The 24,591-nt window shown below is 42.1% G+C and overlaps 1 protein-coding gene and 1 long non-coding RNA gene across 5 annotated transcripts in view; both read right to left on the minus strand.

Moving 5' to 3' along the window:
* Positions 1 to 17,995, minus strand: part of LOC117353611 — a 40,758-nt gene extending 22,763 nt beyond the window's left edge. The window contains exons 1-2 of the long non-coding RNA XR_004537988.1: positions 17,900 to 17,995; positions 17,410 to 17,473 (exon numbers count right to left, since the gene is read on the minus strand). This is a non-coding gene — a long non-coding RNA (uncharacterized LOC117353611). The remainder of the gene's footprint in view (positions 1 to 17,409; positions 17,474 to 17,899) is intronic.
* Positions 17,996 to 18,504: 509 nt separating this feature from the next.
* The window catches only part of KHDRBS3 (KH RNA binding domain containing, signal transduction associated 3), a 523,501-nt gene continuing 517,414 nt past the window's right edge, over positions 18,505 to 24,591 (minus strand). For all 4 annotated transcript variants that reach the window (XM_033935054.1, XM_033935056.1, XM_033935055.1 and 1 more), the window contains one exon: positions 18,505 to 19,023. In XM_033935054.1, coding sequence (XP_033790945.1) covers positions 18,932 to 19,023 — 92 coding nt within the window. In that variant the 3' untranslated portion in view covers positions 18,505 to 18,931. The remainder of the gene's footprint in view (positions 19,024 to 24,591) is intronic.

A 24,591-nucleotide genomic window follows, 5' to 3' on the forward strand; every position in this document is an offset into this window, starting at 1 on the left:
TTCTAACCCTTCAGCAATGTCACTTACATACATATTGAACAGGATTGGCCCCAGCACCGAACCCTGAGGGACTCCACTAGTCACCTTTCCTTCCTTCGAGCGACTTCCATTAACCACCACCCTCTGGCGTCTGTCCGACAGCCAGTTTCTGACCCAGTACACCACTTTGGGTCCTAACTTCAGCCCTTCAAGTTTGTTCAACAGCCTCCTATGAGGAACTGTATCAAAGGCTTTGCTGAAATCCAAGTAAATTACATCTAGCATATGTCCTCGATCCAGCTCTCTGGTCACCCAATCAAAAAATTCAATCAGGTTCGTTTGGCACGATTTACCTTTTGTAAAGCCATGTTGCCTCAGATCCTGTAACCCATTAGATTCAAGGAAATACACTATCCTTTCTTTCAGCAACACTTCCATTATTTTTCCAACAACTGAAGTGAGGCTCACCGGCCTGTAGTTTCCTGCTTCATCCCTGTGACCACTTTTATGAATAGGGACCACATCCGCTCTCCTCCAATCCCCAGGAATCACTCCCGTCTCCAGAGATTTGTTGAACAAGTCTTTAATAGGACTCGCCAGAACCTCTCTGAGTTCCCTTAGTATCCTGGGATGGATCCCGTCTGGTCCCATCGCTTTGTCCACCTTCAGTTTTTCAAGTTGCTCATAAACACCCTCCTCCGTGAACGGCGCAGAATCTACTCCATTTTCTCGTGTAACTTTGCCGGACAATCTCGGTCCTTCTCCAGGATTTTCTTCTGTGAACACAGAACAGAAGTATTTGTTTAGCACATTTGCTTTCTCCTCATCACTCTCCACATATTTGTTCCCAGCATCTTTTAGCCTAGCAATTCCATTTTTTATCTTCCTCCTTTCACTAATATATCTGAAAAAATTTTTATCTCCCTTTTTTACATTTTTAGCCATTTGTTCTTCCGCCTGTGCCTTCGCCAAACGTATCTCTCTCTTGGCTTCTTTCAGTTTCACCCTGTAGTCCTTTCTGCTCTCCTCTTCTTGGGTTTTTTTATATTTCATGAACGCCAACTCTTTCGCCTTTATTTTCTCAGCCACTAGGTCGGAGAACCATATCGGCTTCCTTTTTCTCTTGTTTTTATTGATTTTCTTCACATAGAGGTCCGTAGCCATTTTTATCGCTCCTTTCAGCTTAGACCACTGTCTTTCCACTTCTCTTATGTTCTCCCATCCTAACAGCTCTTTCTTCAGGTACTTTCCCATTGCATTAAAGTCCGTACATTTGAAATCTAGGACTTTAAGTATCGTGCGGCCACTCTCCACTTTAGCCGTTATATCAAACCAAACCGTTTGATGATCGCTACTACCCAGGTGAGCACCCACTCGAACATTAGAGATACTCTCTCCATTTGTGAGGACCAGATCCAATATCGCTTTTTCCCTTGTGGGTTCCGTCACCATTTGTCTGAGCAGAGCCTCTTGAAAGGCATCCACAATCTCCCTACTTCTTTCCGATTCCGCAGACGAACATTCCAGTCCGCATCCGGCAGGTTGAAATCTCCCAACAGCAGAACCTCCTCTTTCCTTCCAAACTTTTGGATATCCATAATCAGATCCTTATCAATTTGCTGCGATTGAGTCGGAGGTCTGTAGACTACACCCACGTAGATAGAAGTTCCATCTTCTCTTTTCAGAGCAATCCATATCGCTTCTTCCTCTCCCCAGGTCCCTTGCATTTCGGTCGCTTGGATATTGATCTTTACATAGAGAGCTACTCCTCCACCTTTATGACCATCTCTGTCCTTCCTAAAAAGATTATATCCCGGTATGTTTGCATCCCATCCATGTAATTCACTGAACCATGTCTCTGTGATAGCAACAATATCTAGATCTGCCTCTAATATCAGGGCTTGCAGATCATGAACTTTGTTGCTTAGACTGCGAGCATTTGTGGTCATCGCTTTCCTGCTATTTTTCAGCGATAATCTCCTTTTTCGTATGGATTTTTGTGTCGTTTCACTTTCCGTTTCAATACTAAGAAATGAGTTGCTGATATTGCTTATGTTGCAGCCTTTACTACTATCACATCTTTTCTTTTGCCGGGGGTGGTCTCTATAATTGTCCTTCGTACATACACCACCCCCACCTTCTAGTTTAAATGCCTAGAAAAATATTGTCTAAATTTCTCTGCAAGGTTTCTTTTTCCTGCTGTAGTAATATGTAGCCCATCAGTGCAATATAGCTTCTTGTCCTTCCATGTATTTCCCCATCCTCCTATGTACCTGAAGCCTTCTTGATGACACCAGGCTCTGAGCCATCTATTAAAGTCCTCTGTGTTTTTCATTCTTTGCTCTCCTTTTCCATATGCAGGCAGTATTTCAGAAAAAGCTAAAGTCTTTACAAAAGGTTTCACACCCTCACCAAGCTCCCGAAAAGCTTTCTGTGCTGCAAGTGTGGAGTTGTTGGCCAGGTCATTTGTTCCCAGATGGATAACAACATCAGTGTTAAAATCCTTAGTTTCTTCCTTAATTATAGTCAGTATTTGCCTGGAACTCCTGGTAGCTGAGGATCCTGGAAGACATTTCACTATTTTGGACTCCTCGCCCTGTGTTCCAAGGTTAATGCCTCTGATGATGGAATCCCCCAACAGTAATAGTTTTCTGTTTTTGGCTTTTTTATTTGTACTTAGGGTGCTCTTGTTCTCTTGAGTTTCCTTCATTGGTTCCAGTCCCACCTCCCTTCTGTTTTCCTGAGTATCGCAGTGCACTAGTGGAGCGAAGGAATTCTGTAGAGGTAATATTAGTGAACGTGGATGTTTCTGTGTTACATGTCGCAGTCTTCCTGAGCCTACTGTGACCCATTTATTCCTGGGCTGTTTTATTCTTTGAGGTAGAGGTGGTAAGTTGGTATGATTTTGTGGAGTGATGGAAGCTGCTTTAATTGTATTCAATTCCTGTTTAAGTTTGCAGAGCTCCTCCTTAATACTGGCAAGTTGAAGACAGATGGGGCAAGCCTTAAGCCTCCAAATAGTATGTATGTCTTGGAATTAAAGCACCACAGTGATTGCATAGAATAAAGGTCATCTTGATTGGTTGTGAAGTCCTGATTATATGGGTCTCTATATATGAATAGTGGTCCCTGGGGTTGGTGGGACTATAAGTAAGACTACTAGTAAGGCAGAAATATAGGCTCTATACCACCTAAAACACAGTATTTTAAACAAAAATGCAGGTTCTATCAGTGCTACCCTAAAATACAGGATTTATAACAGGATTTTCCCTACTTTAGTCACCCTGAGCCACAGGCACCAGAAATATAGGCTCTATACCACCTAAAACACAGTATTTTAAACAAAAATGCAGGTTCTATCAGTGCTACCCTAAAACACAGGATTTATAACAGGATTTTCCCTACTTTAGTCACCCTGAGCCACAGGCACCAGAAATATAGGCTCTATACCACCTAAAACACAGTATTTTAAACAAAACTGCAGGAAGAGGAAATAAGATTTAACAGAGGAAAGAGAAGGATTTTTTTGTGCTTTTTTATATTTTTTTTTAGTAAGAAACAGGGAGGAGAAGAGAAATTAAGCAGATTTAATGCTGAAAACCAGTGAAAAGAGCAGAATATGAAATGCTGAGTAACTTAGCTTTTAGAAGTTCACAGGGCAGCCTTGTTTCAGCAATGTCCCAAAGATATCTGGCACCAGTGCACAGGACATGCTGGTGCCCGAAGGTCTTCCCTCTTCCTTGTGCTGGGCTTTGAGCATCTGCGCATGCTTAATGCCTTTTAGTTCTCACTCTCTCCGAGATTCTCAGAAATCTCCGAGAATCTTGGAGAGAGTGAGAACTAGAAGGCCTTGAGCATGCACAGATGCTCAAGGCCCAGCACAAGGAAGAGGGAAGATCTTCGAGCACCGGCATGTCCTGAGCGCTGGTGCGAGATAGGGGTAAGAGAATGTGTTTGGGTGGGTGATGCCAGATTGCGGCGGGGGAGGAGGGGGCGACACGAGCGGGGGGATGCCGGATCATGGGGGGGAATTCCGGATCGCAGGGTGTGTGTGTGTGTGTGGAGTAGCGCCAGTGGCCTCGGGAGGGGGGGGGGGCGGAGTAAGGTAGAGCAGCGCCGTTAGTCAAGGGAACGGGGGAAGGAGGTGAAACTAATCAAGCGAGTTTCCCTTACATCCTATGGGGAAACTCGCTTTGATATACAGTACAAGTAAACTGGTGTATGAGCATGCTTCTAGAACGAATCATGCTCGTAAAACAAGGTTCCACTGTATTTGCAAACTCTCCAAAGTAGGTATAATATGTGCATGTACTCTAAGCATGCATTAATGTATTTTATAAAATATGTGTACATCCCAATTTACTCCAACTCTGTCAAACTATACTCTGGGAACACATATATATTATACACATATAAGTACACATATATACTTTAGGGTAAATTTGTAAACTGTCATTTCTATGGGCAAACAGGATGGGCCATTTGGCTTTTATCTGCCATCATGTTTCTGTTTCTATAAAATCCTTCCCAATTGTCAGGAATTTTGCCTGTTTATAAAAGTCTGTGCTGAATTCCCCCAGGTGCTGTGAAAAATTGATGACTTTTGTAAAATAGAAGTTCAGTGGTTTAAAATACTGATTTATATCAAGTCCATCAGAATAATTGCTCAAAACCCAGATGGGCTGTGTACACAAATTGTTATGTATTTAGATACAACACTTAAAGAAATTTAGTAACAGTTTGTTCTTACTTCTTATCTTGTTATATTATGTTAGAAAAAAACCCAAAAGGCTGATTCATGATATATGTGGATATTCACAACACTGATAAAATCTTTTCAATTGTTTTGTAAGCTCTGAACACTTTGTTATTTTCACAATATTTAAATGGCCTGCCTATACAACTTAGTAACTGTTAAGCATTGATGGGCCCATTTTGTGCTAGGCTAGGTTAAATTTCATTTATTCTGGTCTTATGATTTTTGAAAACCAAGTTGAGCTCTGTTCGGAGATGACCCGATATATAAACCAAAGATTAGATTAGATTACTATCAGTCAAACAAAATGAATGGGAAACAAACAATTATGTTGTGAGCCCTTCAGGCTTTAAAACTGAGGGTGTGCAGTTATGCAGGTATATATGTAAGTTCATTTATGCACAAATGCACTACACACTATTCTATAAGACAGTGCAAAATTTCAAGGGGGGAATATATGTGGGCAGAGCATGTGCAGGACTTAGGCAACTATGTTAGTCACGCTGCATTTAGGCATATCCACTTACTCCTGCCATTGATCTAATTTAAATGATTGTGTGTAAATTTAGGTACAGCAATGAAGGTTTTCACTAGCATTCTATAACCGAATCTCAGAACCAGAAGTCGCTATAGAATAGGTGTTCCCTGTGCAGCATTAGGGCACCTAAATGGTGGAATCCCCTTATAGAATTGCCCCCTATATTTATAACACTAGTCTGCATGATTTTGGGTGAGTGAAAACTAATATGTGATATCACCTCACATTTTTATGCCGATTCCAGAATTGTTCTTAGTTTTCTTCTATCATGTACAGTTTTTTCACAATTTTACTTCACAGATTTATTTCTGTGCCAGTAGGTATTGAGTATTGTTGGAGGGAAATTTCTCGATACTTTAAGCGAAATTTCTCAGTACAGACCTGTAAGCCTTTAGGCTGGCACAACTGTTGCTGCTAGTTGTTATTGTGTGACCTTGGAAGTGTTTTTTATCTCAAACACTTGCATTATCAGTGCTTCTCATTTTTATTTCTCTATTGCAGGTACTACAATGTCTACACGCAAGTGTGTGAACAATCCAAATGTTTTCTGTTACATTTGTGAAAATTATACAGTGCTTAAGCAAAGTGAACGAGCAAATTGATAGTGGGAAGCCGGTGGACATAATATACTTGGACTTCCAGAAAGCGTTCGACAAAGTTCCACACGAAAGACTTCTCAGGAAACTACAAAGCCATGGCATAGAGGGAGATATACAAAGATGGATAGGCAAATGGCTGGAAAACCGAAAGCAGAGAGTGGGCATAAATGGGAAGTTCTCCGACTGGGAGAAAGTGACTAGTGGTGTACCCCAGGGCTCGGTACTTGGGCCGATCCTTTTTAATATTTATATCAATGACCTGGAGGAAGGAACATCCAGTGAGATCATCAAGTTTGCAGACGATACAAAACTATGCCGGGCGATCAGATCGCAGGAGGATAGAGAGAAACTCCAGAGCGACTTGTGTCGGTTAGAAACATGGGCGGAGAAATGGCAGATGAAGTTCAATGTGGAGAAATGCAAGGTAATGCATTTAGGCAATAAGAATAAGGAATACGAGTATACAATGTCAGGTGCAACTCTGGGGAAGAGTGAACAAGAAAAGGACCTGGGTGTACTGATAGATAGGACCCTGAAGCCGTCGGCACAATGCGCGGCAGCGGCAAAGAAGGCAAATAGAATGTTGGGCATGATAAAGAAAGGAATCTCGAGTAGATCGGAGAAAGTTATAATGCCGCTTTATAGGGCAATGGTCAGACCACACTTGGAATACTGCGTCCAACATTGGTCTCCCTACCTAAAGAAGGATATAAAATTGCTGGAGAGGGTGCAGAGACGAGCAACAAAACTGGTGAAGGGTATGGAGAAACTGGAATACGAGGACAGACTTATAACACTAGGATTGTTCTCCCTTGAGAAAAGGAGACTGCGTGGGGATATGATCGAGACCTTCAAAATACTGAAAGGAATCGACAAAATAGAGCAGAGAAGATTATTTACATTGTCCAATTTGACACGGACTAGAGGACATGTAATGAAGCTAAGGGGGGACAGGTTCAGGACTAATGTCAGGAAGTTCTGCTTCACTCAGAGAGTGGTTGACACCTGGAATGCCCTCCCAGAGGAGATTATTGCGGAATCGACCGTCCTAGGCTTCAAGAGCAAACTAGATGCATATCTCCTTAAGAGAGGCATATAAAGATATGGTGGACTATAAATTACGCCAGGTGTACACCTGGCAGGGCCTCCGCGTGTGCGGATCGCCGGACTTGATGGACCGAAGGTCTGATCCGGAGATGGCAGTTCTTATGTTCTTATGTTAAGCAAAGAACGGATATAACAATTTGTGAAAAAAGTTTACTATGCTTATTTTAAAGTGAAACTTGGTGACCAGGATAAGGCCAAAGAAAGTTTGCCGCTATTGTGTTGAGAGGTTAAAATTGTGGACAAAAGGAAAGAAAACATGCATGCCATTTGCAATTCCTATGCTGTGGAAGGAGCTTAAAGACCACCTCTAATGACTGTTCCTTCTGTTTAATTAATGTTTAGGGGTGAAATTCAAAAAATAAGAACCAAATTGTGTATCCAACCATTCCTTCAGCCATTAGGCCAGTTCCACTTGGAGAAGACCTGCATGCTCCTCTTTCTCTAGCTGTTTTAGAGAACCTGGCAGAAGATGATGTTGTAAGTTAACTTGATACAATCACTAAAGGCGATACTGATGTCTACCAGCCTGAAAGCACACTTACCGTAACAGGTGTTATCCAGGGACAGCAGGCAGCTATTCTCACATGTGGGTGACGTCATCCATGGAGCCTGGATGTGGACAGCCTCGCAAGCAGACTTGCTTGTAGAAAAATTAGAAGTTTCGAGTCTGCCGCACCGCGCGAGTGCCTTCTCGCCCAGCACAGGGCACGTCTCCACAGTTCAGATAGCTAGCAGAGAAGCCAACCAGGGAAGGTGGGTGGGTTGTAAGAATAGTTGCCTGCTGCCCCTGGATAACACCTGTTATGGTAAGTAACTGTGCTTTATCCCAGGACAAGCAGGCAGCCTATTCTCACATGTAAGTGACCTCCAAGCTAACCAGAATGGATGGTGGGAGTGTTGGCAACTTAGGAGAATAAATTTTGTAATACTCTCTGGCCAAAATGGCCATCCTGTCTGGAGAAAACATCCAGACAATAATGAGAGGTGAAAGTATAAACCGAGGACCAGGTAGCAGCTTTGCAAATTTCCTCAATAGGAGTGGATCGGAGGAAAGCTACTGAAACTGCCATGGCTCCGACTTTGTGGGCTGTGACTCGACTCTGTAGATGCTGTCCATCCTGAGCATAGCAGAAAGAGATACAAGCAGCCATCCAGTTGGAGAAGGTAACATAGAAACAGACGGCAGATAAGGGCCACAGCCCATCTAGTCTGCCCATCCCAATGACCCTCCCTCCCTATCTCTGTGAATAGATCCCACATGTCTATCCCATTTGGCCTTAAAATCAGGCACTCTGCTGGCCTCAATGACCTGAAGTGGAAGACTATTCCAGCGATCAACCACCCTTTCAGTGAAGAAGAACTTCCTAGTGTCACCGTGCAGTTTCCCGCCCCTGATTTTCCACGGATGCCCCCTTGTTGCCACGGGACCCTTGAAAATGAAGATATCCTCTTCCACCTCGATGCGGCCTGTGAGATACTTGAATGTCTCGATCATGTCACCACTCTCTCTGCGTTCCTCGAGTGAGTACAGCTGTAACTTCCCTAGCTGCTCCTCGTATAGGAGATCCTTGAGTCCCGAGACCATTCGGGTGGCCATTCTCTGGACCGATTCTAGTCTCAGCACATCCTTACGGTAATGCGGCCTCCAGAACTGCACACAGTACTCCAGGTGTGGTCTCACCATGGATCTATACAATGGCATAATGACTTCAGGTTTACGGCTGACGAAACTCCTGCGACTGCAACCTATGATTTGCCTTGCTTTGGAGGAAGCTTGCTCCACTTGATTTGCAGTCTTCATGTCCTCACTGACGATCACTCCTAAGTCTCATTCCGCTTCAGTTCTTGTTAGGATCTCGCCATTAATGGTGTAAGTCTTGCATGGATTTTTGCTGCCCAGGTGCATGACTTTGCATTTTTTGGCATTGAAACTGAGTGCCAGGACCTAGACCAGCGCTCCAGTAGAAGTAGGTCATGCATCATATTAACTAGCATTGAATTTTTGTCTGTTGTGCTTTTGCCCACTACATTGCTTAGTTTGGCGTCATCGGTGAATACTGTTATTTTATCTTGGAGCCCTTCTGCCAAGTCTCTTATGTAGATGTTGAAAAGGATCGGGCCGAGGACGGAGCCCTGCGGCACTCCACTTATCACCTCCGACATTTCGGAGGGGGTGCCGTTCACCACTACCCTCTGAAGCCTACCTCCAAGCCAGTTTCCAATCCATTTGGTCAATGTGTCGCCCAATCCCATAGAACTCATCTTGCTCAGCAACCTGCGATGTGGTACGCTATCGAATGCTTTGCTGAAGTCCAGGTAAACGATGTCCAGGGACTCCCCAACATCCAGCTTCCTCGTCACCCAGTCAAAGAAGCTGATCAGGTTGGATTGGCAGGATCTCCCCTTAGTAAATCCATGTTGACGGGGATCCCATAGATTCTCCTCATTCATAATCGTATCCAATTGGCGTTTGATTAGAGTTTCCATTAGTTTGTTCACTATTGATGTGAGACTCACTGGTCTGTAGTTTGCTGTCTCCATCTTGGAGCCTTTCTTGTGGAGTGGAATGACGTTAGCCGTCTTCCAGTCCAACAGGACGTTACCTGTACTAAGGGAGAGATTGAAGAGCACGGACAGCGGCTCCGCCAAGACATCACACAATTCCCTGAGCACCCTGGGGTGTAGGCTCTCAGGCCCCATTGCCTTGTTAACCTTGATTTTTGACAGCTCGCAGTAGACACTGCTGGGTGTAAACTTGAAATTATTAAACGGGTCAACTGATTCAATCCTTGTCTGTAGCTGAGGGCCGAGTCCCGGCGCCTCGCGGGTGAAGACTGAGCAGAAGTATTCATTTAATAGTTGGGCTTTTTCCGAGTCCGTTTCTAAATAGCCTCCGTCTGGTTTTCTGAGACATACTATCCCGCCTGAGTTCTTATTTCTGTCACTGATATACCTGAAGAAAGATTTATCTCCTTTCTGGATGTTCTTTGCTAGAGACTCCTCCATGCGGAATTTGGCCTCCCTAACTGCAGTTTTGACGGTTTTTGATAGTCTACTCTAGAGTCCTATTTCCCTGATTGTTTGTAAGAGATGAATGCTTTTTTCTTCTCCTTGATGAGGTCCGAAATCTCCGCAGAAAACCACTGTGGCTTATTGTTCCTACTCCATTTACTTACTGATTTGCGTGGTTTGGTGCGTTCTAAGTAGAAGGCTAAAGCACGCTTAGAGTCCAGGGTATGAAGAGCTGATTCTCCAGGATGAGAATGATGCCTTGGAAAAAACACTGGCAGTACAATGTATTGATTGAGATGAAATTCTGAAACCACTTTAGGTAAGAATTTAGGATGAGTATGGAGGACCACCTTGTTATAATGGAAAACTGTGAAACGTGGATCAGCAACTAAAGCTTACAGATCACTGACTCTTCGAGCAGATGTGAGGGCAATGAGAAACACCTCTTTCCAAGTGAGATATTACAGATGAGACAAATCCATTGGTTCAAAAGGAGGCTTCATCAATTGAGCAAGAACAATATTGAGATCCCAAACCACTGGAGGCGGTTTGAGAGGAGGTTTGACATTGAAAAGTCCTTTCATAAATTTGGAAACCACCAGATGAGCAGAAAGGGGTTTCCCTTCGATAGGCTGATGGAAAGCAGCAATTGCACGGAAATGGACTCGAATGGATGTAGATTTGAGGCCAGAGGTAGATAAGTGCAAAAGATAATCCAAGACGGAAGACAAGGAGGCATCTTGAGGCTCCTTGTTATGAGAGTTATGATGGTAGCATTGTCTAGTGGCAGGCTTTCAGGAAGCCTCTAAAATGTCTCGAACAGGTTAAGAAAACTGAAGAGGATTTATGTTTAGAGATACCAAGTTGTCAAGTGCAGAGACTGCAGGTTGGGATGAAGTAGAGATCCTTGACTCTGTGTATACAGAGATGGAAAATCTGGTAGAAGGTATGGCTCCCTGCTGCTGAGCTGAAGTAGAAGGGAGTACCAAGGTTGCCTGGGCCACCGAGGAGCTATCAGAATCTTGGTGGCATGATCATTCTTCAGCTTGACAAGTGTCTTGAGAATGAGAGGGAATGGAAGAAATGCATACAGGAAGAGATTCGTCTATTCCAACAGAAAAGCATTTGCCTCGAGGCGATGAGGAGAGTACATCCTGGAACAGAACTGAGGCAGTTTGTGGTTGTGGGGAGATGCAAAGAGATCTATCTGAGGAGTTCCCCACTGAGAAAAAATGTGATGAAGAGGCGAGGAATTGTGTGTCCCTTCGTGAGGTTGCAGAAGACGACTCAACTTGTCTGCCAGACAGTTTTTCTCTCCTTGAATGTAGACTACTTTTAGGAAGGTGTTGTGATGGATCGCCCAATCCCACACCCTTTGAGCTTTCAGGAAGGTGTTGTGAAGGACTGCCCAATCTCAAACCTTCAGAGCTTTTTGGCAAAGAGGGAAAGATCCTGTTCTTCCCTGTTTCTTGACATAGTACATGGCGACTTAGTTGTCCGTCCGAATAAGGTCGTGGAAGATGTTGAAAAGCTTTGAGAGCATTGAAGATCGCTCCAAGTTCCAACAGATTGATATGACACCGACGATCTTTGCTGGACCAATGGCCTTGAGTACGGAGACCGTTAAGGTGAGCCCACCAAGCGTAGGTCAAGGAATCTGTCGTGAGGACCTTCTGATGAGAGGTTTTCTGAAACAGTAAACCTCTCAAGAGATTAGAAGAGAGCATCCACCAGTGGAGAGACTGTCTCAACGAAGGAGTGACTGTATTGTGTCGAGAGAGTGGATCATAAGCCTGCGTTCACTGAGATGCCAGGGTTCACTGAGAAATTCTGAGGTGAAGTCTGGGAAAAGGAGTCACGTTAACGGTCGAGGCCATTTGATTGAGTAGTACCATCATGTGTCTCGCTGAAACTTGAAAAGGAAGACACTTTGAGACGCAGCTGAAGAAGAGCATCCAGACGCTGCTGAGGAAGGAATGCTCTGAGCTGGATAGTGTCCAGGATAGCTCCGATGAACTGAAGATTCTGAGAAGGCTGAAGGTGGAATTTGAGAAAGTTGATTTCGAATCCCAAGCTTTGTAGGAACCACGTAGTCCATTGGGTCGCTACAATAACCCCCTGAGATGTTGAATCTTTGATGAGCCAATCATCCCAAGTAGGGGAATACCTGAAGACCATGGTTCCTTAGAGCTGCTGCTACTACTACTAGGCACTTGGTGAACACTCTGGGAGATGATGCCAGGCCGAAGGGTATCACTCTGTATTGAAAATGCAGAATCCCCACCAGAAATCTGAGGTACTGTCGGGAGGCTGGATGAATGGGAATGTGAGTGTAAGCCTCTTTGAAATCTAGAGAACATAACCAATTGTTCTGATCTAGAAGGGGATAAAGGGATGCCAGGAACAACATGCAAAATTTTTCTTTGACCAAAAATTTGTTGAGAGCTCTGAGATCTAGTATGGGTCGCAGATCGCCCATCTTCTTCGGAACTTTGAAGTGACGGGAGTAAAATACCCTGTTCTGCTTTCCAAGGGAACTTTCTCGATGGCACAGAGACGAAGCAGAGCTTGAGCTTTGTTGAGGAATTTCTGAAACTTACAGGTGCGATGGATAAGAAAGACAGCTTCCTGAAGAAGGGTGGGCTGGGATGGATTGGAAGGATACTCTCTTGGAGGAAGCTGAAAATGAAGCGTATCCTTCCCTGATTATTGACAGCACCCAGAGGTCGGATGTAATGATCTCCCATTGATGGTAAAAATGATGGAGACGACCTCCTATTGGGAGAGGAGAGGACAGAGGCAGAACGAAAGAGGTTATGCTCTGTGTGAGACAGTCAAAAAGGCTGAGAAGCCTTAGGTGTAGCAGAAGGCTGAGGTTTGTATTGCTTCTGCTGTTGTTGTTTCTTGAGCGGTGATCGAGTGTAAGGAGCTGCCCTTCGAGGATAACGCCTCTGATAGGTTTGAGGTGGTCAAGAAGGCTTTGCAGGAGTTGGCTTAGGCTTTGGTCTGACGATGGAAGCAAAAGACTTCTCATGCTCAGACAACTTCTTGGTGGCGGCATCTATCGATTCATCAAAGAGATCATTGCCCTCACAAGGAATATTAGCCAGATGATCCTGAATGTTGGGATCCATATCGATGGTGCGAAGCCAGGCCAGATGGCGCATCGCTACAGAGAATGCAGTAACCCTTGAGGAAAGTTCAAAGGCATCATAAGATGACTGAAGAAGATGCAACCTGAGTTGTGCCAAAGTGGCAATGACTTGCTGAAATTCTAAAAGCCCGTGTTGTCCAAGTCTTTAGAGAAGCCAGGGAGTATATCAATAAAATACTTCAAATAAGTAGTAAAGATGAAATTATAATTTAAAACCCTGGAGGCCATCTTCGAATTTTGATAAAGATGATGGCCAAACTTGTCCATGGTCTTGCCCTCTCTTCCAGGAGGTACGGTAGCATAGACCCTGGAATTATGACTCCTCTTCAATGAAGATTCCACAAGAAGGGATTGATGAGATAGTTGGGAGTTCTCAAAGCCCTTGCAATGTAGAGTTCTATACCTCGATTCCAACTTGCCTAGAACAGCAGGGATAGCATAAGGAGTCTCCAGGTTTCGTTTGAAAGTCTGAGACACAAGCCTGTTAAGAGGAAGCTTGAGAGACTCTGCAGGAGGTCGAGGCATACTCATTTCCTCTAAATACTCCTTAGAGTACTTCGATCCAGTGTCCAATTTAAGATCCAGGTCCTCAGCCATCTAATGGAGGAAGGAGGAAAAGGACAACTGATTCACCAGAGCATGGCCTCGAGAGGGACTCAATGACCTCGAGGCGCCTCGAATGGAAAATGAAGGTGAGGCCTCTCTGGAGTACTGGTATCCCAGCAAATAGACAGACTGGGACAAGGCATTGAAATCAGCTGAGTCCTCAGGTTCTGCGATCGGTGTCTTTGATCAAGAAGTTGGAGGCCTCGAAGAGCTGGAAGGCCTGGACAAGGTAGGCTTTTCTCTGGAATAGGACCTGTGCCTCGATAAGGGCCTCGACCGGCGACAAGAGTGCTGTCTGGAAGCAAGTCTCGTGTGAGGTCAAGGAGACTTTACCCTGTGCTTCGAAATGGGCTGGAAGCTGTAGATTGAAACCCCATAGATTCAGTGGTTTGGATCGAGGAATCTCAAAACACTCCCAAAGACTCGGCTCCTTGTATGGAGTGTGAGGATTCCAGTCAAGACACTCGCAAAGACTCGACTCCTTGCATAGAGTGTGAAGATTTCAGTTGAGACACTCGCAAAGACTCGACTCCTTGCATAGTGTGTGTAGATTCAGCTCGAGGCAGAGGCAAGGACTCGACTTCTTGTGAGACTGCTGAGTGCCCAGGCTGGACTGCAGGAAGCATAGTCGAGCAATAACAAAAGAAGGCAGACCTAGTCACTTCAAGGTTCATTAAGGGGACGCTCAGGAACACAGGCTGTGCAGACCACACAAACCACATACAATATAGTGTGAATGATATCAAAATGAAACATAGTTGAGGCAGGACTGAACATATTCCCACTCTAGAATGGTCTGGATGGTAGCCTGCAATTGTGGATCCGAGTCTGAAACTGGACCACTTGCTGAGACTAAAGGCTCCGAGGTGGCAGAGGAAGAATGCTTTGATTTGGAGGAATGATGCTTGGGTAGCTTGAGAACTACCTGCTGAGGTATCTGACCTGAGGGAAGCTCAGGAGAAGACTTGGCATATTTACTCGAGGGCGAGGATGTTCCAAACGAGGAAGGTCTTATGAGACTCGAGGTCGGAATTGTGGAGGCAGGAGGACACCCCACAATAGGCTTGACCAAGTCAGAGGTCGAGGGTATAGCAGGGGTTTCCATACTAAAAATCTTCTCCACTTGAATTCGACCATGTCTGAGGGCTCGAGGTTGAAGGGTAGCACAGCAGATGCACGACTCCAGGCAATGGTCAGGCCACAGGCACTGAAGACACCAGCTGTGTGGGTCAGTGAGGGAGATCGCACGCTGACACTGGCTACACTTCTTGAAGCCCGTGACCGGCCGGGACATAGAAGGAAAAATAGCTGTCGCAAAGTCGAAGCCCGCAGGCTGAGGGTGTGCAGCAGGCCCTGCCAGTCAGTCAACAAAAATAATTTTTTTTTTTTTAAAAAGAATGAAAACCCTCCCTCCCCCCCCCCCAAAACACAGTGACACGGTAATAAGAAAAGAAAACACAAGCCGTGGTAAGAGAAGGCACGGACTTCTTGGCTCCACAGAAAACTGAGAACTGAGGAGACGTGCTCTGTGCTGGGCGGGAAGGCACTCGCACATGCGCGATGCGGCAGATTCAAAACTTCTAAATTTTCTACAAGTTAGGCTGTCTGCATCTGGGCTCCGTGGATGACGTCACCCACGTTAGAATAGGCTGCCTGCTTGTCCTGGGATAATATGACTTTACTCCACAATGGTTCTTTCAGAGTGCACTTACATTACATTAGAGATTTCTATTCCGCTATTGCATTGCGGTTCAAGGCGGATTACAAAAGAATTATAAAAAAGGTATTACATGAAGAAGATATCTGGTAATTTCTAGAGGAGATATGGAGTAGATGAGGTTGCTTTGGGGAATCAGGAAGGTATTAGGGAGTGATGTTGGGAAGTGGGAAGGAGCTAGCGGTATTAAGTTGTTTGCAGGAATTTTTTGAATGATCTACTATGTGATTTGAATTTGCCTAAGCAATCTGCAGAACTACTTGGGTCCCGGCTTAAAAGCAAGAATCTTCTGGAACCAGTAATACATTGCTCATGGTACGGACACAGAGAAAAAGAACTAGTTCCTTTATTCTCACAGAACGATTCCTTGGTTTACTGCAATAACATAAATGAGTTAATGCACTTCTATGGCACTATACATGATCCTACTCAGTGGAGACTTTTTATAGACTCATCAAAGAGGAACATCAAAGGTGTGTTACTGCATAATGGGAATGTGTATGAGTCTATTCCTGTGGCCCGTTCAGTTCAAATGAAAGAGACATTCGAGAACATGAAGCTACTTTTAACAAGTATCCAGTATGAGGAACACAAATGGCTTATCTGCAGTGACTTCAAAGTTATAGAAATACTATTAGGACAACAAGATGGGTTCACAAAAATGCCTTGCTTTCTATGTGAATGGGACAGTTTGGCAAAGCAAGGACATTGGAGTGTGAGAGTATAGCCAGAGCAGCAAAATTTTGTGCCCGGAACTAAAAATATTCTGCATGAACCACTTGTAGACCCCCCAAAAGTCCTGCTTCCACCACTACACATCAAATTGGGATGAAGCAGTTTGTAAGGGCTCTACCATAATATGGGCCCTGCTTAAAGTACCTTTCTAAGAAATTTCCCTTCATCACACAAGAAAAATTGAAAGCTGGAATTTTTGTTGGTCCTCAAATAAAGAAACTGATGAAGGATGAAGATTTTGATAAAACAATGAATGAGAGAGAAAAAGACGCATGAACTGCCTTCTGATCTGTTACTGAAAACTTTCTAGGGAATAACAAAGATCCTAATTTCAGGGCCACTGTTGAAACAATGTTGGAAAATTTCAAGAAGTTGGGTTGTAGCATGAGTGTAAAAGTTCACTTTCTATATTCCCATATAGACTACTTCCCAGAAAATCTGGGACATTATAGTGAAGAGCAAGGTGAACGTTTTCACCAAGATATTAAGGAAATAGAGAGGAGGTACCAGGGGAGATGGAATGAAACTATGATGGCTGACTACTGTTGGATGTTGAAGAGGGACAGTCAAGGTCTTCAAGGATCTGCAAGGAAGTCAAAGAGGAGGAAGTTTGAAAATTAATGGAACACCGTTTTTTTGTTTTGTTACAGGGTAGTCAAGAAATACATTAGGGCAGTTCTTTACAGTATTTTTAAAATGTTTGCAATAAAAACTGACCTCATGTGAAATAGTTATTGAATACATTTGTGCTTACAGTAGTTAAAAATCATGAAAACATAACTTCTTATTTTGTGTAAAAACATGACATGATAGGCAAAAATCATGTCAGAATCAGCATAAAAAATTGATTCATCTGAGTAAAAGATTTAAAATGCAGACTGGTGTAATCACTCTTCAACAAACCAAAAACATGAGAATTTACATCATCTCTCATGTCGCCAGAAGCGAAGAAAGAAGCTGATCTATGGTTGGAGATCTGAACAGGAAGGATTAAAGATTATACTCTTATTATGTTTATCTGTTTTGGAAGAATCACAGTGGTTACCTTCCCATTAGGAATGCCAGAGAACTTATAATGATTTGGACAGGTTGTGTTTTTTTTCTACTTGCTAAATTCATTTTGTATTCTATTAACTACTGTGTTGGGAAAGGAATGATAGTTTTCAAATGTTTAAAATTGTTCATAGCACTATTAAAAATACCTACCAATGGTTCTGCATAATTAAGATATTTTTCTTCTGTTTGTTTCCCCCATGACAGTTAATGTTTCCTGGCAAGAGAAAAAAAATCTATTAATTTAACTCATCTAAATGGCACCACTTGTATATCGACATCACAAATTTAATAGGAGTACAATTAATATTAAAGCTAAATCATTAAAGAAAGAAAATCTTTAGCCAACATTAATAATTTTTTAAGACAAGTTCTTGGTTACCAAACTTTATGGAAAAATAAAGTATTACAAACTGCTAGTTATGACGTTTTACATATTGTTTAATAGGAAATAATTTGCTCCAATTAAAATGGCTTAACTAAGGCTTTTTAGATTGCTATAAATTAAAAATTTTAAATAATTTATATGTTCTTAAAACTTTTCTAAATTCTAAACTGAACTTTCTAATTTGTATTCTCCCTGATTTTATTGGTTATATTAAGATAAATTAAGTGAGATTAAAATCTTATTTGATTTATTTACCTTTGCAAATGAAGACCGTTTTAAGGGTTACACATCCTCTGTCTCTGATGAATGCGACCTCAATTAGTCAAGTCAGAATGTCTTTAAAAGCTTTGTGTTAATTGCTTCCAGCACGGAGTGAGATGTTCATTAAGGTAGCAAAATTCTCATAAAAATTCCAAAGTTGCACTAGTGAAAAAATGCTCAACAAGATGAAAACTAGTCATATCTTTTCAGAAAATTCATTATCTATTTTAAAGAAACATTTTAAACAAGATTTTTGTTTGCACTGTTTTAAGGTGGCACACAAGCAGACGAATATCATTTGAATACTTTAAACAGCATTTAAATCTACCATGTGCATATAAATGTATATTTATGTTTATACCAAATTTAAAAAACTGAACAAGATTTAGTGTGAACCTTTTATGACGACCACTGATCATTGTTAGATGAAATTTTTTCCCTGTTTACTACTATTTATATGTTTTTAAATAAGGCATAAAATTACTTTCCCACACACATGGACTTTCTTTCAAAAGTTTATTTAGTATCAAGCAAGAGTTGGCTTTTGCTCAACACTACAGAACATTTCAAGATTTGAATTACAAAAGAATATCACATTATTTGCATTTGTAATTTTTCCTCTTTAATGCATGTTTACAAGAGAAAACTTGAAAATGGTTAAAAGATAAAGGTAAAAGAACTAAGTTCTGTTCAAATCCTTTAAAATAAAAAGTTACGCTTATGTTAAAAGAATGGACTAACATATTTAGTAGACCTAGTTTTTGTTTAACACTAGTTAAAGGTTATTTTTTTTCTTTTGATCTCCTATTTTTTTCAAATACAGATTGTAAATAACAAACTTCCTCCGTTTACATATCATTCTGTTCAGTCTTGATTCTTGCAATAAAACTGTTTTATGTTCAGTCCAACCATTCAGAATGTATGCACTTTTGTTTAATAAAAAGGGATTGTTTATAGAAAAAAATTACTTTGAACAATATACAGGACTGGAGGAGACTGTGTATTTCATAACATCACAGAGTACAATCAGTATCTGGCATATGGCTGGTCTCTGTAGGCTCCCTTTGCTGTTCTTGCTGAAGGTCCCTTGTGTCTTGAGTTAGCCCACTCTTCTTGTCCTATCACAGGGAAAACAAGTATAATTAGAAATTATCTAAATGTTCTATGCTTCTGGTTTCCTATTAAACAATCCAAGCAATTACTTCAGCACATTTACTCCTAAAAACAAAATATTTTGTTAATGATTTACTGAACAGATAAAACGGAAAAAAACAAAAACCCCAGAAAAACAAGTAAATTCTAGAATGTTGTCCGATTAAGACCTGAGCTTCAGTGCTCCCTCTTTTGGTTTTTAATTTTTAGTTCAATTAGTTTTATTTTACAGGTTTTAATTTTATTTTGTTTCTTTCATCTACTTTATTTATAGTTTTATGTTGTTCTGTTAATTTTACTTTTAATTTTACCCTGGGCGTGTCACAAAATCACTAACATCTTTGAATGTAGGAGTTTGACAGTTATAGAACCTAAAGGCCTTGAACTGTTAATCTTTAGTCAAGGACTTTCCTACCTGTGTTTGGTGATGGCTGAGGATCGTTGCAGGATCGCAGCTCTTCTTTTCTCTCTTTTGGAGGCCGAGGTTGTGACTGAGTGGAGCGGCTGCTGTGTTTGGGCCCAGTTCTGCCCTGTGCTCTCTCTTCTCATCTTCTGCTTGTTGGCTGCACTGTGGATGCCATTGCTTGCATTGGGCACAGAGTTGGAGTGGGTCTTGGGGATCGTAGCTTCCCTTTTGTGCTGGTGGGACTGCGTTTTACCTGATGGCTGCACTGTTGGCTCCTTCCTTCCGGCGCCGGAGATTGTGGAGCACCACTTTTCTGGCGGGCTGGGACCAAGGATAGTTGACAGAGGCTATGTTGTTGGCTTGCATCAGTGGGGCCTGCCTAGATTGTGTGCAGTGGGTTGGTGACAGCGTCGGATGACCTTTCGTGGCTTGCCTCTTCTTCCTGGTTTCTTTGCCTTCTGGCTTGGGCCCTTATTGCAGCTCCACAGCCCACCATCACTTCTCTGTGTCGATACTTCCTTGCAGATGTGTAGCTCTATTGGACCGGACTCATGATTGGACTTAGCACTAGATTGGAATTTATTTTGCTCAATCTCTTAAATTTATTTGTACATTTTAAAAGAAATAAAAGAATAAAATTATCTTTTTCTTTTTTTTATTATTTCCCTCACAATTCTTGGAATTCTGTTATATCTTTTCTATTTTAATAATTGTTTACTCAGGTACTTTAGCTAGATTGTGAGCCATTGGGACAGATAGGGACGTTCTAAGTACCTGTATTTTATTATAAACCGCTTAGATCTGTAATGTACTTAAGCGGTATATCAAATGTTAATAAAACATAAAACTAGCTCCTTGTTATGGTGATTACTGGAGATGTGACAGCTTAAGATTAGGAAAGGAGAAAAAAATAAGAAGGGTGTGGGCAAATACTCTTCTTAGAAAACAAATGCTTCCAATAAGTATTTCATGTTCATTGAAGAGTTGCATTCTTAGTGACAAAACATAAGAAACTAGCTAAATATTATCTTAAAATAAAAGATGGAAAGATAACAAATACGTTAGATAGATTGTGAGCCCACCGGGACAGATAGGGAAAATGCTTGAGTACCTGATTGTAAAAACCGCTTAGATAACCTTGATAGGCGGTATATAAAATCCTAATAAACTTAAACTTGAAACTTGAATATGCCAATAAAAAACAGAAAAACCTAAATTTTTTATTTCTTTACTCGACAACCAATAAAAATGGGCATAAAGGCCATAATTTCCTAACAAGCTGGAGTGTTTAGTAAAACATCCAAAAAAAGTGTGTTTTATAACAACTTTGGACATCTAAGAGAGGTGGAGATATTAAAAGATGGCTACACAGAAGAGAACAAAGGATAATCTTTGAATTGCAGACTGTGGAACCAGATAGTTTAAATACAATGTGGAGTGGAAGGCATTTTTAAAGTAATTGTGGCTCCTTCAGTTGATAATTCCTTTTTGCTGTTTGTTTGCAACTATTTTTTGAAATTATTAAAGTTTAATTTTTGCTTTTTTCTAATTTTGAGCGGTGGGTAGGTGGGTTCTTAATTTTTATAAAAATAAACTCTTTAAACAAACTGATAAATTAAATAAACTCTTACATAGGAATATTTTTAGTGTGGGATGGGGGAGGTATGTCTTGTATTTTAATGGGTTTGTTCCTGATGAATGGGCTGGGTGTGGGTGGGGTCTCTTTTATATGCAATTAATAATTGTTAAGAATGTCAAGTGATTTTGTACGAATTAATTGATTGAATATTGTACACTTGTTGCAAGATTTGAAAATGAATAAAGAATTAAAAAAAATAAAATAAAATAAACTCTTTAAACATAAACTAATAAATTACACAAAAATATAAAAAAAACAAAAAAGTTTGCACTGTTGTTTTGGTTATGCTTTTTCTGGATGCATTATGCTGTTTAGTTTTTGACACTTTTTCGAATTCCTCTGAAACTCATTTGAAATCTTTTTGAATCTCACTCGCTGGATGATGTCACTTGATCAGCCTTTTTTAGCCTCGCCCTTCTCCTTCCGGTTGCAGCTGTTAGCAGAGAGGTCAGTTTGTTCCTGTTGTTCCCGACGCAGCACAATCTATTGCAAAACAAGGTTTGTCTTGTTGAAGATGTAAAAAATCTGGGTTGTGACCAGCCTACTGAGTTTTTGTTTCCTGCCAAGGACTGTGGCCAGATTTTCACGGCACTGCCCTAGACGGTGGTTAGAAAGCCGCACATCGATACAGCAGAAGGCAACACGGAAACCGCAGCTAAGCTAAGTGTTCTGCTTTTGTGTTTTATCAGCTGTTTTATATCTGTATTTGTAATACGCTGTTGATAAGCTGCTACCCTGGCCTTTTTCAAGCTTGCCTCCTGATACTACGTCCCTTAGTGGCAGGAGTTCTTGAGCCTCTGTTTGATATAAATATAGCCCGGAGATTAAAAGTCTAGGAAGCTTTTTCCCCCTTTTGGGGTTTTCTCCCTAGTTAATTGTCTCCAGTGTGGACCAGTAATAATCCGTTAGTCTCCATTCTTCAAGTCTTGTTACTTCAGGGAGCAATATCCGGTGGATTTTGAGGTCCATTTGATAGACACTGACTATTTTTAGGCTCTGATACTTATGACACTAAGGGCTCCTTTTACAAGGTGCGCTAGCGTTTTTAGCACACACATCAGATTTGCGTGAAAAACTACCACCTGCTCAAGAGGAGGTGGTAGGGGCTAGTGCACGCACGCTATTCCGCACGTTAAGACCCTAACACACCTTTGTAAAAGGAACCCTAAGTGTGACACTCAATTTTTTTGTTTGATTACTTGATAGTAAGTGTCCTAAGCTCTCGATTGTGTTTTATAAAAGCAAAAGAGGTGTCTATGTCCCCATATGTTCAAAACTCACCGTACCTTTAACCATCAATGCTAAATCAGTTTTAACTTGCTTAGCATCAAAGTATTTCAGCTATCCATACCCAAAATGGCAGATCATGATCTTTTCCGTGGTTTGTAGCAGCCTCCAATAATCATATGTAAATAGATTACAACGAGCTCATCAATATTACAACGAGCATTCTGATCGATGCCCAGATGATACCCAAGATGAAACGCTGGTTTTTAATGTTCCAAAATCTCCGACAGGCTTGGAGGTGCCGGTAGTGTTAAAAAAGGCACCTTGAATAGCAGCTTATTATTTTTTTTTTTTTAATCTTTATTAAATTTTCAAAGCTAACAAAAAGTGCAAAATATACATACATATATTAATAATCATAATAAGCACTTATAATCAATCAGTAACAATACAGAAAGAATAAAATCCCTCTCCCTTCCAGCGTTTTCAATCAGGGAATAAAACCAAACAAAAGAGATACCACCCCTCAAACAAAAGAGATACCACCCCCCCTCCCACGGATGTGCGTGCTAAAACAGAAAATAAAGATAAAAGACAACTATAACGAAGCCACAAAAGTCGTCAATGGACCCCAAACTAATTTGAATAACTTATTATGTCCCAGCATGTCAGCGTTCAACTTCTCATACTTGTAACATAAGCATAAATTTGCCCACCAAAAAGTATAACTTAGGCGATCCCAATTTTTCCAATTACGAGTAACCATTTACATGGCTATTCCGGTCATAATAAGGAAAAGCTAACATTTATATCAGCCCAATGGGGGTTTAAGATGCAATATAATCCCACATATGACTACATCATATGTCAATGGAATCGATGACTCCAGTATGGTATTAATCTGTCCCCATATTGACCTCCAAAAGTTGAGTATCAAAGGACAATAGAACAACAGATGATCCAGTGTCCCTAAGTCTAGATGACAGTGCCAGCATCTATTAGATTTAGAACTATCTAATTTCTGCAAACGAACAGGAGTCCAGAAACTTCTATGTAACAAAAAAAAACCATGTTTGTCTCAAAGATGCTGACGCGGTACATCTCATCCTCCAAGTCCAAATCCGTGGCCATCGAGTAGCAGAAATCTGCTGCTTAATCTCAATGCTCCAAATATCCTTTAGGCTCGTTTTTGGTTTCCTATTAAAAAATTCAGATATTAATTTATACCACTTGGCTGTCTGATGCCCTAGCAAATCTGTCTGAAAGCATAGTCCCGGCAAGCTATACTAATTATTTAAATTTCACCAATCAGGGAACCCTTTCTGAATGGCCTGCTTCAACTGCAACCACTTACTGTATTTTTGTGACCATAAGACACACTTTTTCCAAAAAGGAGGGTGCGTCTTATGTACCAAATACAATTTTTTAAAAAAACACTCGCCCCATCCTCATTTTGTAAATGCCGGTGGTCCAGCACGGTCTTGGCAGGAGCTTTCCGTGCTCCTTGCCCCTCCCTCACTGGATGACTGCCCTTTCTTGATGTGGAGTGTGCCACCTGCCTGGTCCCACGCTAATCTCTATGGCAGCAGCCGCACACACACTGCTTCCTCGTGCTTCATAGCCCCGCCCCTTCCATACAGCCCCACCTCTCCCATCTAGTACCCCGCCCCAACACGCGTTTGTGTGCGATCCCCGCTCTTCCTGCTCCACCATTAGTCTCTGGTCCAGAGCTCCGTCCCCTGCAGCGGGTTAAGTTTGCTCTCCACCACCGACTTGTTGCTCCTCCGCCGCTCCATGGCATACAGTCAGGGTGGAGGGAAGAAGGTCTACTCCTACTACAATGGTGAGTAACGGGGACGCCACGGATTCCCCTCCCGGAAGCACAGCAGGGACTCTAGGCTCCGCAATAGCAAGGGGGATGGGCTGCTTCACTGGGCCTGGTGGGGGGAGTGTCATGGTGCTTGTAGCGTGGGGGGGAGGGAGGTCTGAGGCCCTGAAGCACAGGGACCTTCTTTATAGAGGGAAGCCAGCAGCAAGTAACAAAGGTTGCAGAAAGCCCTTCACTCTCTTGAGATGCTCAGCTCCAGAGCCAAACACACCTGCACTTCCAGTGCTCAAACGCTGCCCTGATGCATGCTCCTGCATCACCCCCATGTCCCTAAACCATCTCATACACAGCCCCCTGCATCTCCCCCCCCCATGTCCCTAAAGCATCATCAGACCACCAGACGCACCTATATGTAGAGGAGGGAAAACTTATGG

The sequence above is a fragment of the Geotrypetes seraphini genome, chromosome 2 (assembly GCF_902459505.1).
Source record: "Geotrypetes seraphini chromosome 2, aGeoSer1.1, whole genome shotgun sequence".
In the NCBI taxonomy this organism is placed as follows: Eukaryota; Metazoa; Chordata; class Amphibia; order Gymnophiona; family Dermophiidae; genus Geotrypetes; species Geotrypetes seraphini.